The 15269-nt window shown below is 42.6% G+C and overlaps 1 protein-coding gene across 2 annotated transcripts in view; it reads right to left on the bottom strand.

Moving 5' to 3' along the window:
• Window positions 1-9018: 9018 nt before the first annotated feature.
• The window catches only part of LOC116845140 (inactive tyrosine-protein kinase 7-like), a 13684-nt gene continuing 7433 nt past the window's right edge, over window positions 9019-15269 (bottom strand). For both annotated transcript variants that reach the window (XM_032817500.1, XM_032817501.1), the window contains 3 exons: window positions 14894-15044; window positions 11476-11624; window positions 9019-9629 (listed from right to left, as the gene is read on the bottom strand). In XM_032817500.1, the coding sequence (XP_032673391.1) occupies window positions 9529-9629; window positions 11476-11624; window positions 14894-15044 (401 nt within the window). In that variant the 3' untranslated portion in view covers window positions 9019-9528. The remainder of the gene's footprint in view (window positions 9630-11475; window positions 11625-14893; window positions 15045-15269) is intronic.

The following is a 15269-nucleotide window of genomic DNA, read 5'->3' as shown; positions in this document are numbered from 1 at the left end:
GAGAGAGAGAGAGAGAGAGAGAGAGAGAGAGAGAGAGAGAGAGAGAGGGAAAAATAGAAGGAAGAAAGGTGGAAAAGGATAAGGATGTCTAGAGTAAATAGGTAGTATGGGTGAATGAAGGGGGAGGGAATACCGAAATATCTGGAAAAAGGATGGTCAGAGGAGAGATGAAGGAGAGTAATTAGGTTTAGGTTGGGGAATGAGTTGAAAGAGGGAAAGTACTGGGAAGAGGAGGAGAAGAGGAGATGTAGAATATGTGGAGGAGAGGAAGAGATGTGGGAGCATGCTTGAGAAAGATGTTGGAGTGGGAGTAATGGGGAAATAGGGAGTTGGCAGGAGATGGTGGAGAAAATTTGGGGGAAGAGGGAGAGGAGTGGATGAAAGAAATGGAGAGAATGAAGGACAAGGGAAGAGGGAGGAAGGAGGGGGAGGGGGAGGAGGAAGAACGACTGAATGAATGGGATGTGAGGGAGAGAGAGGGATGGGGAGGAAGAGAGAGAAGGAAACGAAAGGAGAAGAGTGGGGAGAAAGCGTATGTAACGTATGTAAAAATGTAAATAAGTTAGTTAATAAGGTAGTTTTAAGGTAGATTAAGTTAGTTTTAAAATAGACATAAGTTAGTAATAAAAGGAGTAGGAAGGAGAGGGAGGAGCGAGGTATGTGTGTGTGTGACAGGTAGAAACGAGCGGAAAAGAAAAAAAAGTTAGATTGTAAGAACATAGGATGTAAGTGTAATTGTAATCCCATAAGAAAGCAACAAAATCCTTATATATAAATTATAATAACAAGCGAGGGGATATTCTTGCTTAAAGAACGGCGGAAGGAGAATATCGCTGTGCGCGACGATAACGATAGGGGTGGAGAGACTCTTCCGAGCGGCGGTCGCTCCCTCGTGCACACGTGTCCCTCGTAAGTCTCGCTTGTCGGGCACCTCGAAGTCAGGCGCCGCGTAAACGTCAAGTATCGGATCGAAATCGATATCGGGCAAGTTGGGGCGTCCCGGGAATTGACACGGTTTGTCAATTGCAGATGATCCTGCGCCACAAACGAACCGCGCGTTCATCCCGCGCGTTGCTGTTGCAAACACCGCGATCGATATGGGGGAAGTTACGCCCTCGGGCACTCGGTGAGCTTTGAACGGTAGAACGTTAAGTACTAACCTTTGACAAACTAAGGCAAATTTGCCTGCGCCGTTCGGCGCAACGATGCTGAAAACAGCTGGCTGGGGACTTATTCCGCGCGATCGCTGTAATAACTATCGTGGAATTATAATCAGCGATACTTGGGCGAGCGAGCGAGCGAACGCGCGCGCGCATCAACGAGTGCAGTATATTGAAAACGGCAAAGGAAATAAAGTAAATAGCTCTGAAGCACACGAAGCGCGCCTTTCCCCGCAGAATCTCGCGATAATCGAAACAGAGTAAGCGACGGTTTTCGTCACGCGGTGGCTTCGCGTGTCCGGAATATAAAAGAATGTTTCTTCTCTCCCTTTTTCGTTCTCTCTCTCCTCCTCATTTCCTCGGAATGTCGTGTACCGCTTACGATACTGGCGGACAATAAAACTATTTAAATTATCGCGACTGTGATTATCATTATAATGACGTCGTTATCACGATCGTACGGTGTCATAACCCGAAACTATTGCAGCTGTAACGGCCGCACACCGTACATTACACCGTAACGTCGTCATTATTACTTCGCGCTGCTTTATTTTACCGCCAGTAATGATTTCAGTTAACTGTAATTTTCTCCCGTTCTTTCCGTTATTTTATAGATAATCCCGTATTCGTACGCCTGTGTGCGGAGCGCGCGTGATAAAGGCGAGCGAGCCGGCGAGTCTTTCTGGTAAAAAAAAGAGAAAGAGAGAGAGAATAAAAAATAAAAAAATACATTCGAATTTTTTTCACCGTGTGTCCAATAAAAGCGAAGTCGATTGGATAAACAATCGACAGAATTTCCCGAACGATCAGCAGTTACGCGGCTAACTTTCGCGAACGTGTCACAGAAACTCGTCGACTAACTCGATAAAACTACCGGCGCCGGTACAGGCCGTCTAATGCGCCGGCGGCCCGCTCTAGTTTCACGGGCGAAATTCTTAGAAGTCCAGGCCGAAACTTTCGTCCCACTCGTATTTGACTTAAGCGGGTATAATAGGATCATCGTCCTCTCCCGAAAAAGCGACGCGCCGATGGAGAGCTATGCGGGCGCGGCGACGTGTTTGCTCTCCTCCAGATAATGTACCCTCTCGATCATCTGGCATGCGTGATAATAGTAGCCGTAATAGCTTTATTGGAGACATAACACGTGAAATGAATGTATCGCGGCTGAAAAGAGTTGCTATCGTTACCTTAACCCGAATTGCGGAAAAGGAAGAAATCGAGAAGGCGAAACGCATAATTACGCAAAAAGCATACATAAAATTCTACAAAAGTTGAATAAGTGTCGCAATTCACGAGACCAAAGGAAACCAACGAAACGCACGAATGGAAATAGCAAAGCGGAAGTACATGCGGAAGTAATGTCGTTTTCATAGAAATTCTTTTCGATTTTGCTATGTTTCCAGTAGCGCAGAAGTAAACCGTCACTGAGGTCTACCTTAAACTGAGGAACGTACAGCAAATTTCGCTACACCGAGAGAAAAAATATTGAAGAAATAAAGAATTATTATTACGCCCGCGGTACTGTGATAACAGATTTACTTGCGGTATTATAACAGAATATTTTTCAAGTAAGAAAATGTACATTTTCTGAAAGCCTTAACTTTTCACAAAGACAATTGACTATACTTTTTAAATGGAAGAATTTAGGTTCGAGTAAATATATCACTAATACCCACTAAATAAACATTGTATTGTTTCATATTTTTTCCCTCATTATAAAAACATAGCAAACTTTTTAGTAGCATATTTTAATTCCTAAAATGCATGTGGCACGTGTGAGATAAAAGAATAATAAATTACTGCAGAATGTCGATCTGCCCTTTTCGGTTGAGAAATTCTGCAGTAATTTTTACTGCACAATTCTCCGTATATTATTGCGATAGCACGATCGCATCGTGCAGGAGCATATTTCGCGAGCAGACAGCCTCGACGAAATCGTGACAGTTATTCGTGATAACCCGAGTCGATATTTTGATCGCACTTTGACCTCAGTATTCCATTTATTTCGATACTCTGAAGTATAAATCAAACTCTGTTGATTCTATTTAACCTCTACCGGAAAATTCTCTTTCTAATCTACGAGTGGTATTTGATGTCTCCTGCCATTCGGAGACGCGAAGTAAAATTTCAGTTCCGTGTATGTTACGCACACACAACGATCCTTTCAGGATATACAGATGTTAGGACATTCAGGCTCAAAGTAGAACTAATAACGAATTCTCACCTGAACATTCGCCAATTTGACGCATCGTGTATTTTCTTTCTCTCGTCTCCACCGCGCGCTCACGGTGCAGTCTAATTGAAAACAATTAGACATTTTTTACCGACGGCTCCCGTGGATCTATGTTACGACACGACGATGTGACCCCGGCGGACTCTCTAAAATAATCCATTATCCCGGCTGACAACGGCTCGGGAACTGTCATGCGGAGAAATGCGGATAAATTGCGAATCGGGCGGGGCGGCGGGAAAGCGCCCTGGATTTTCCTTCTCCGCTTTTTGCAGACGTGTCTTACCAGCCACGTATCTTGCGCCGCATTCTTTCGTATCGCGCGCAGCTCGCGGATACAAGAGCATCGTTCTTTCGTTTGTAAAAGAGCCGGGCGCGCGCTCTGGGAAAGAGAGAGGGAGAGCCCTTTCTGATAAAGGCCGCATTTGCGTGTATAGTGCATTCCTCGAATAATTCAAGCCGGCTCCGCGTGGTTCACGCGCTTCACGTCCTTATCGCAGGTCGAATCAAGCGCGACCGATGTCAAACGACATGGCTGTTGATGAAAGTCTCGCTTAGATCGTGTCTGAAAGCAAGAAGGAAAAAGAATCCTAGCTGTGGGCGTGAATCCCGGCGTGAATCCTGGCGCGAAAAATGTCGCGTTGGAGAGCTCGGAGAGCCGTATTAATAGTCATTACCTGAAACCTGTCCTACGTGAGGTACTCAGATATGAATTTAGAATTACATTTGAGTTTTTCTACTTGAATCACATAATATATGCGACATTATATCTCCAGTCGCAATTCAGCTGAAAGTTTCACATCTAGAATAACTGTCTGTTACTGATATTACTGTTAGTGTTTACTATTAGTGTTCCTTTGTATTATATTTGAATAAGCTACAAAAAAACTAATATAAATAAATAGAAAAGGTATTTTTATTAAGTTTAATACTTCAACTTAGTTGTAAAAAAAATACTTTTTCTATTTATTTATGCTAGTTTTCTCTTTATGGCTTATTTAAATAGAAAAGCACACATTAATAGAAATAGATACAGTAATATTGGACAATTATCCTAGCTCTAAATTCAAAACTGAGTATCCTGAGGCAAGTTTCAAGCAATGACTATTAATACAGTCCTCGGGGACTCCACTGAGGAAGAGAGAGGAGAGGGGAGGGATTGTGCACTTTCCCGGCATAATAAAGCAGATCGTGCATTAATATTATAAATATTATCAGCGGTCCAAAACCAGATGTGATGGACAGGATCGTAGTCGTGTGGGGCTGTGACGGGAATGAGTTTTCCATGGCTTTTCGGTGCCATCGCGTGCCGGGATTTTCCCGCGGAATATTCGGGGAAATTGCTTTGCGTTCAAAAGCTTTACGCGATTACGGCGTAAACTCGTTCATTACAGCGATACTCGCTCGAGCGACAACGCGGGCGCGTCCAAAAATTCGATCAACCGACCGAGCTTTTGCGGTCGCGCGTAACTTTCGTCGAGATATAGGACTCTTAGAGCCGTTAAACTTTCGCTGGCCTTTTGGTCAAAAAACTACAGTAATAACGTTTCACAAGACGAAAAAAATATACAAACCGTCTCCCAAAAATCTCCTAAAAAATATTAAATGATTTTGAATCAATATTTTACAAATCTATTTTGCACTTGGTAACTGAATGCAATATATATTTTTCTATATGTACAATTTTATTTCAATATTCTAACAATATCAGAAGTTAGTGCAAAAATCTGAGTGATTGAGTCAATAAACATATCCTTCTTTTTATTATTATATTTATTATTTCCTTGTGTGCAATTATTGATTATGTATTTAATTTTATTTAATTTTTTGTACTGACTTTTAAAATATTACATTATTAGGATAGAATTGCAAATGGATATAGGAATATAGGAATATTGAATCACAATTATTTCATACTTTATTTTATTCTAAGGTTTCTGAGATTTTTAAACGCAATTTATTTTCGTTAAAAAAGCTTTCTATTTCGTATTTTTCAATTATTTATTGCAAGTTTGTTATTGAAGTCTGTTAAAAAAGTCCTCCCTTAAGAAATCAGTGAAGAATAAAAATTTTCTCCTATATCTCCAGATGTTCTCAGATTTTCAAGAAAGTAATGCGCTGAGAAACAAAAAAGATGATTGGTTTAATTGAACACAATTATTTTTTACCTTAATCATATTTTTTTGTTGTTCTAACATGAAAATTGTAATAGATATATATATAAAGTTATTACTGCTAACATCACAATAGAGTTTAATAAAGAAAAAATAGTTCCTTTGACTATAATATATAGTAATTATTTCTCTATATGATTACAAATATCAAATTTTTTTTTTTTCAATAATATCTAATTCAAGAACCATGTAAATAACATATTGAATAAATAACAAATCGTTTTCTCTCGATATCTCCGATACTTGCGTTATGAAAGAACAAACAAACAAATCTATATACCAGAGAATCTATTGAAGACCTTTATTGAAGATAATTAAAAGCAAGCAAATACACACACACACGGAGAACAAACTGAGAACCTGCTGTTTTGAGGTCGGCTAAAAATATCCGCGAATAAATTTGACGAATGACTCTGCGCGGAGGGACTCGACTTCTCGCCGAGTTTCGCGCGATGATGTTTCGTGTCTGATCGGACTGTTCGTGAGATATTTGCGGGAAACATTCATATCTCTCTCGAGAGGAAGAAAGAGGAAGAGAGAAAGAGCTTTCCGACGTCGTTAACGGAAAATACGCGCCTTTGCCACAAATCTCCTGCGTGCGTGATAAATTTTTATGCTCCCGGCGGTTCACGAGAAAACACGACGGCAGCGCAAGGCTCGTACATCTGAATATCCGGCGAACGTTCTCCCGACGTTAATCAAGCCGCATCCTTCGTATCCACTTATGCTCTTAACGTGTCTCGGCGCGTCCCGACGCCCGCGCTCGTTCGTAATGGAGAAGAGGCTCCGCCACGACTCTTCCCCGGCTTCCTTTTTTGCCTCTAATTTCGCAGGAGCACGTAGCATTTTCGGGCATCCGCTAACGCCACGGCCGCGCTCTCTCCGCCCAGCTTTTTCGCTTTACACTTTGCGCGTTGGGTTTCCCCGGCGGGAAAAGGGTATCGCGACAGAGAAGGTAGGAGCACAACACGGAGATTCTTGGACGACGGCGGCTACGACGACCACAACGACGACGACGACGACGACGACGACCACAACGACGACGACGACGACAGAATTCGCGAGTAGAACAGGAGGAGAAGGAGGAGGAGGAGGAGGAGGTGATCCCAGTTTCGCGCTCGCCATGAATTTGCATCGACGGCGACGCGGGAGGACTCCGCCGCGAAGCGGAGTCGTCTAACAGATGCTCCTGCGCGATTTGCATAAAATGAGACCGGACAGGATCCGCAACTCCCGCGGGACTCGCGCCAGAACGGCGCGGGGGCGGAAAGGAGGGGAGGGAGGGGGACAACGCCCGTTCGTACGTCAGTACTGCCGTTCCATTATCGAGCTCGAGCAGGTAAAGGGTAACGGCGATGATTCCGGACGCGAATTCTCCGTTCATGGACCGCTATATACCAGCTAGACCGCGCTCTACGACCCCCGCTGACCCTTTGTGGCCGCATCCGGACGCCCGAGGACGCATCGAGAAGGCGCGTCACGCGCGTGCTCTCTCTCTCTCTCTTTCTCCCATGGATGAGTTTCTTCCGATCCTTAACTGCACTTAACGCCGCCGCTGCGGTAACGGCCGACCGCGGCTCCCTGTATCGGTTGCACACCGAGTGCATCGGTCGCGTCGGTATAGCACGGCATTGTGCCCGGACCGCGAAATATTACGAAGCACTGCACATCGCGATTTATTGTACCACACGGCTCGGGCGAAGTTATGTACCCCGCTCCAGCTGGCGCGGCTGAATTTCATTCGCGAGATCGCGCACGTGTCGGTGGGCCGCCTGTAATTTTATTAGACCGCAACAAGGAAGAATTCCGAGCACGACGGGGGGACCAATTGATCCCGGTAAACCTCGTCGAAAGTGCATTAAGGGGAATCAGGTGGGACGAGGGTTCTTGCTGGAGTGTTCACTGCTGAGGTATACGTCGAGTCCAAAGATGTACACGATTAACGGTACTCTCTTAGAGTGGAATCGGTAAAAATGTTTCTGATTCGATGACACTGCAAATCCGAGAGTGTTATTTTTAAACGCATAAGCGTGTAATTGGCTGAATTTTCTTTTACGTGTTTCTTACTGTCTTAAGTCACGTCATTTAACGTATAAACTTTTTATTTACATTTCATAAATGTGTTAAATGACATGATCTAAAACCGCAAGAAACGTGTGAAGAGAGTTCCAGCTAATTATACGCTTATACGTTTAAAAATAACACACTCGGATTTGCAGTGCAGCGAAACGACTATCTCATCGGCGAGTATATATTCACTGATTTTCAGTAAAAACACACCCATGTCTCATTTTATGTCTCATTGATTTTCACGAGTAGAAATAACGGTTCGCTGCAAAATTTGTGGTACATAAATTCGTTACACGCTGTAATTGCCAAATTCAACTTTACGCATTTTTGGCGACGGAATGAACGGCTTCCATGCGATTCGCGTGCAATGACACTGTCTGCGTTTGCAAAATGCGTCAATAATGAGAACAGTCACTACTATTATTTGATTCCTTCAGCGAGATTCTATTCATTACAGTTTTATACTTACTAGACATTAATTATAGCATTTCAGTGAAGAATACATTGATTATACTTTAGAGAGTTGAATATTCACGAATGACAACCCTCGTTGGATGCCCAGAAGAGTCATTTTGACTCCCTTACGATTCTAATATTTTAAAACTTTTTCTGTTCCTCATTACTCGTATCAATGATGGTTTCTCTGAACGTGTTAATATTCAAAATTTGCATAATGTAGACATGTTATATTGTAAACAAAATACAACAATTTTCATAATTTTTCCAAACCTTTATCATTTCTTTCTTTTCTTCGGTAAATACTTTTCGGTAAATATTTTTCTTCGGTAAAATGCATCATAATAATTACTTATTTGTCCCCTACAATTAGTATCAAGAGACTGGTGAATTGACACAGAATAATATGTAAATTCAATCAGAATTAAAAATCTCAAATAATAATTTACATACTGTCCTTGTAACACCGACAATTAAGCGAAGAGTTAAAATGATTCTCTTGGCCAGGATAAATTCAACTATGTTAACCATTTAAATGTCACGAGATTTTTCTCTAAGCCATAAGAAGCAGAATTGGCGATAACAAGAGGATCTTAAAAGAGCCAGCTCGACTCCATCGAGCACTGTAGTGTTAATCTCCGGGGGCTACTGTTGCCGATCTACACAGCTCAACAGCGCTCGTGTCTAGCAACTGCCGCGAGACAACGTTTTCATCCACGCCAAATGATAATACCATTGCGTCGACGGGGATAAGATTATCGCAGGGAGATGTGTTTGTTTTAAAAACATCACGCGCCGCTTTCACGTTGCCGGACTGGATGGCTGTGAAAAAAAGTGGAGAGGGAGAATAACACAGCGAGAGGATATTTTTGTCACGGTGGTGGATTGTGTAATCGATACAAACGCAGACACACAAAACGCACACAGATCGTATAACTCCAAAAGGTTTATTATATTACATACATGTTACATTCGTACTGTGTGTGACATCTCGGACGAGGGTATTGTATTTGAGCAGCTTATTCGACGGGTATTCGCGACAGGTATTTACCTGTCTCCAGACAGGTAAATGCGAGCAGGTAATGGAGAAAGTGGGGGAGGGAGAAGGCATTGGAAAAGGGGATGATTGGGGCTGCGAATCGGAGATCCGATTAAGACGATGCGGCTGGAACGTACGTTACGTAGCAGTGGTGGCTCTAAATTAGCGTTAAAACACATATTCCGGCCTCTGGATGGGGACGACGATGAGAACGAAAATGGAGAAGTATGGCTTCTCCCTGGCGGAAAATCGCGCGCTATATACAGTCCCGTGGATTATTACATCGCCTCGACGGCGGCGGCAGATATTCCCGCGCGGGTCCTCGGAACGAATGATTGAGAAGTAGCCCCCAGTGTGTGTGCGCGCACAAGGAGGAAGAGAGATCGACGGCGGCGACGCTCACCGAAACATCGTATCGACGAGGAAAATCAGGACGAGCAGAATGAGTCTCCTATTTGCATCACCGGTGCCGCCGTGTTGCATCGCTGCAGGATGCTCGCCTGGAAAGAAAATTACAGCGGACGGCTGAAACACGTCGCTTCTTCCCCGTTCTCTCTTACTGTCTCTCTGTCTCTGCCTCGCGCTCCCTCCGCGATCATTACCGGGAGACGGAGTCTCTCGTCGATCTTTCTCAGATGCGCTCGCTAACGAACGTTAAATTTATTAAGGACTCGTCGAAAGTGGAGGCGCGAGACGAGACGAGACGAGGCGAAACGAGACGAGACAAGTGATACGCAATGAAGGAGAAAGAAAAAGGATCGCGTCCCTAGTAATTTTTGAAGATTTTTACGGGAACGTCAGCTGCGCCGGGAAGACTCGGCTACACATAGACACGCCAATCAACCGTTCTGTACACTGAAAAATACATACTGCGTTCAAGTACGTGTTAGTTGTTTCAAATATTCCATGAGTTTATATCGGCAAAACTGTCACAGGTTTATCGTAAGTGTCAAATTTATTAAAAATGGAACCATTCTGAATTTAACATTTTGATTAAAAGTATTAAGTGAATATAAATTTGATTTGTTTACTAATCGAATCAACCAGCCAATGGAATGGAACTCACTTTTTCCTGAATAGAGTTTTATAATATTCTTGTGAAGAGAATAAAATCTTTTGAATATACTCATAATGAGCTTTTACCGAATTCGTGATGAGAGAGTATATTTACAGACTTTCACTAAGAAAATACCCTTTGTTAAAGATAATCATTGCTTTAAAAAAGGAATCTAAACTGAATGTACAATCTCTTGTTGTAGCAATAAAACAAGATGATATTTGTCTGTGTGTGTGCACAAAAATACATATTATATTCAAGTGAATGTTAGTTTTCTCAAGTATTTCATAAGTTTATATATCCACATATCTATCACAAATTTTTATTCAAAATTCATTTTAAATTCTAGTAAATTTAGCATTTTAATTAAGAATATTAAAAGAAAAATTCGATTTGTCTACTGCATAGAACCAACTTTTTCTTTAACAAAGTTTTGTGATGTTCCTAAAAGGAAATAAATTCTGCTTTTCAGTACATTGACCAAAGGAGCTTTTCTCAAATTCCTGATAAGAAAGTATATTTTCAGGCCAAGAAAATATTCTTTGTTGAAGATAATTATTTCGTAAGAGAAGAAATGTAAACTGAGTAATCGCTTTTCTTAGTAGTGGAATGGTATTTTTCTGTGTGTGTGTGTGTGTGTGTGTGTGTGTGTGTGTATGTGCGCGCGTGCGTTACGAGTGTCGAAGCAATACTCACGATTAAATACAGCGATACCAGAAATTATTATTATACAACACGCGTTTACATTCCATTAACGCGACTAAAATAACGTACGTGACAACGCGCCGCGTTGCACTATTTGCAGCACGATGTACAAACATTACGTGCACAGAGCGGTCATTACTATCGAACACGGTAAACAGTTTTCCTTTCTCGTTCTCTGTCTCGCTCTCGCTCGCTCGCTCTTCCATTCCCTGTCGCGGCGTATTAAGCAGTTATCACAAAGGCAATTAATATTTGAACGGCGAGCCGCATTATTTACGCCAAATACATTAGTGTAATGAAGCCCAGGGCGAAATCTGAGAGAGCGCCACGCATGTATCACATAACTCGCGCGTCGCGACAGACGCGACGCGACGCGGCGCGACGCGTGGCTCGGAATTAAAACAAATATTCCCTTATCACAAAGTGCCGCGGGGATAATCTCGTTGCGCTCTCTCGCTCGCTCGGCGGAGAATTTCGAAATTAACTATCGCTCCCACACGCCGCGCACACACACACACACACACACACACACATACACACATACATGCAATACCGGCGCAACTGCGCCCCGGTATTTTGCTCACCGTTTAGTACGTGCACCATGACGCTCGCAGGAGTGACTTTGCTCGACGCGCATGTATAATTACCGCTATCGTTAAGGAGGGCGCGCGTTATTAGAAGCTTGCTGGTGGTGCCCCGCTTACCCTTCTCCGTCTCCAGCGATACGCCGCCCCTGCCGAACGTAAAAGCGTTAGCTGACTTGCGAAAGTTCCTGCCAAAATCCATGGAGGCGTGCTTTATCGCGTGTTTACGTATTCCCCTCGGAAGCACCTCCTCTCGGACCCGCATACCCGTGTTTTACGTCAGCCCGTTGCCGACCATTCCCTCCCCCGTCCTCCCCGATCGCGATGAACTCGCTATCACACGAGGTATCTTTCGTCGGATAAATAATACAAGCGCGGATACTGCACGGGCTGCTTTGCAATGACAGGTAAACACGTGACTTGAACTCGCTGAAGCAAGCAGAGGAATCGTCACGCAAAAAGAGGAGTCTTAGTTGCAAGGTCATATTTCCGCTGTTCTAAGCGAAAACTTTTACCGACGAAGAAGCACTCCTCTTGTCACGAAACAGGCACTCTCTGCGTTTGGAAATCTACTAGATATTATTCTGTTTTTCTTTTGAATCGGAGAGGAGGAACATGTTTACTCTTTTGAGGCAGAATGCCGTCTTAGCGCGGTACGAAAGACGCGGCAAGAAAGACTCGTATTGTGGGTAACAGACGAAATCCCTCTGACTTTAAGAATATTGCGCTGAGAATATTTTTCTTTTGGTTTCAGAAGAATTTCCTTGAAGTCATATGTAACAGTAAGATATTCTACGATTTAAAGGATGAGAGGATGAGGATCACTAAGGATGAGATTGTTATTCTATTCTTTGAGATGTTATAATTCTAGCACAAATGAAGTAGGAATCGCACCATAATCATATCATAAACGCGAGATAAAAATCATGTCATCAGCGCGAAATAGAATTCGCGAATATTCCGTGAATTAATCTACGAGGGTAATCCATAGAGTAAAGACCATTTGCGCATAGTTGCTACGCAGATCATTCCCTCTCCTCAATTTACGGTTGACTCGTTTTGCTTACCTGTTTTCTTAGGCTGCGCTCGGAGAGACACTATTTAGCACTATGAGCGTCCTCTGTTCTTGTTCAATTTTTAGGAACAAATAAGGACAGAGCACACTCATAGCGCTAAATAGCGTCTTCCCGAACGCAGCTTTAGTGTCCCGAAAATCATGTGCTTTAACACGTACTTCTGGGAACGTTTTGCGTCACAGAAATTGAAAATGAACCCTACTGTACAAAATCCTGCCGACTGTGAAGTACGGAGTGTTCGATTCTTGAGCTGAGCTTAAAGAGTTCCCAGGTGGAAAACGCACTAGAAATGACGACGAATTGCAATCAGCAATTGGTTGAATGGATTGGCAGTGGATGACTGTAACAACGATATATGAAACCTCGTGAACAGATATGACGAATGCTTAAATGAAGTAGATGATTATGTGCAGAAAAATAGAATAAGGTACTGTTTAAAAAAGATATAAAATCGAATAAAATAAAATGTTTCCTCAATTTTTTAAAGCTAAACGGTCTTCACTTTTTGGATTACTCTCGTATCAGAGAATGTGGCCGCGGCGAATCCTGCAAAAATCGATGTAAAGAGAGTATCGTCGATGCGCGCGGGATCACGCGCCGAGAAAATTGCTTTTTGTTTCGCCTCTGCGTCGAATAGTTTTCGCGTTATGGCCCTTTAAAGTTTCAGCGCGCGTTGCTCGGCTCTAAGCGAACGCGACGCGCCGTATAGCCGCACTTGCTCGCTCGGCTTTTGCAGCGCGCAAGCGCTTACGCTGTCAATCACCACGTGGTCGGGCGACCACGTGGTCCGACGATCAGCTGACGGCATCCTGCACGGAAAAAAAAGAAAGATTTGGTTGAATTAACCAAATATCTGGTCGAATATGAAATTCGATCCAGAAATTCCGATTGAAGTAACCCGAATTCTGTTTAAGTTAACAAGATTTTTGGTTAGTCTACCTTGTTAAGAATTCGGGTTAGTTCAATCGGAATTTCTGAATCGTTCATATTCGACCAGATATTTGGTTAATTCAACCAAATCTTTCTTTTTCCGTGTGCAATGTGAGGTTGCATAACGCGATTCTACTCTCATTTCCGCCTTACATTAAGGCTGCGTTCGCTTTGGTCGCTCTCGTGCTGATAATATCATTCTATCTTCGTTTCTTGTTGCACACCGAACAAAGAGAGAATAATAGTTTCAGCGTAAAAGTCTCCAAAGCGAACGTGGCTCATGTTTATTCGGGTCTCTCTTATGACGACTTAACTCTCTCGATCCTATCAAGAGTATCTCACAGCAAATTAAAAATAAATTTGTCTTGTATTGTCATTATTTAACTTATTTTTCTCTACATATAATAACATATATAGATATACAAATTTGAAATTTCTCTGAAAAGAAGCAGCAGAAAGGGTAAAAAACCTGAGACACCCGCGATTTCAACAGACACGCAATCGGTCTTTTTTAAAGATAGATTGGTCTCCATTAAATTATTGCAACGGAATGTATCAATTTTGTTGAGGCGAAATTCAATTTATAATAGGACTCCACTGTTGGGCACTAACGGATTAAAATTTTCTTTGACTGCGGTAATCGGCAAATCAATAATCAAAATAATTATATATTATTATAAAACGATAATTAATTTGTTAATGATAAGTAGGATTACTTTACTGATTACTGATGAATAATATATAAAATCACAAGTACTTTTACCAAATAATGAAATTAATTATTAAACTTGATATAATTGATTATATGCAGATTAGTAATCAATTTTATCAATTAATTAAGTCATTCGTGATTACATATATGACGATTAATTAATTTTGTTTATTGATTTGCCAATTATTTTCGTCAAAGAAAGTTTTAATTGATCAATGCTCAACACTGATGGTGAAAATCATGTCTTAATTTGATAATGCTGTAAGATGTTGTATCAATTGATAGGTATAAGGCGTAATTAAGAAAAGAAGAGACGACAAAAATGAGAGCTTACTTCTGCTTTTGATATCTCTATAAATTAATTAAACTCTTGCCGCGAAAGTGGCAGGAAGGCGACATTCAGTTTGGAAATCTCCCCTCGTACAAATGTGCGAATGTTCCGCTATTAAAGATATAAATGTGGCCTTCTTAATGGCCGATCATTTGAAGAGTGAATTGCATTACGGTTGAACGACCGCCGTGAGCCTCGCGCGCGGAGATAACGTCGGGGCCAAGGAATCACTCTAATTCAATCTCTAATTGGCCGATTTGCCCGGCGCGTGTTTACGCGTGATCGTCCGCAATAATGCCATTGAACAATGATTCCATTGCGCGGCTAATTGCGCGCCGCGGAGCTTAATCGCCGGCCGACTCCTCGTACCTTGGCCCGTCGAAATCGATCACCGCGCCTGCATGGTACCAGGTCACGTTGCTCGGGGGTAGATCCTGCAGCTCGATGGTGCAGGTCAGGCTGATTGTGCTGCCTTTCCTAATGTATAGCTCCTTCTGACCTGTGATCCTCGCCTGTATATCTGATAAGGACAAGAGCAACAACGCCAGGAGGAGAAACGTGTGAAGCCGCGCGCGCGGCTGCGCTCGTATTAACTTTGCCTCGCCCGAAGGATTACCCGCAGCAATCGAGTCGTTATCAACAAGCAGCGCGTCTCGTCGATTCTACTTCGCTCCTCGCTAACACACAAACACACTCTCTCTCTCTCTCTCTCTCTCTCTCTCTCTCTCTCTCTCTCTCTCTCTCT

The sequence above is a fragment of the Odontomachus brunneus genome, unplaced genomic scaffold, assembly GCF_010583005.1.
Source record: "Odontomachus brunneus isolate Ranch 3 - 2012 unplaced genomic scaffold, Obru_v1 Obru_scaffold_049, whole genome shotgun sequence".
Classification (NCBI taxonomy): Eukaryota; Metazoa; Arthropoda; class Insecta; order Hymenoptera; family Formicidae; genus Odontomachus; species Odontomachus brunneus.
Note: the sequence above shows the minus strand (reverse complement) of the source record. Positions and strands in the feature narration are given on the sequence as shown.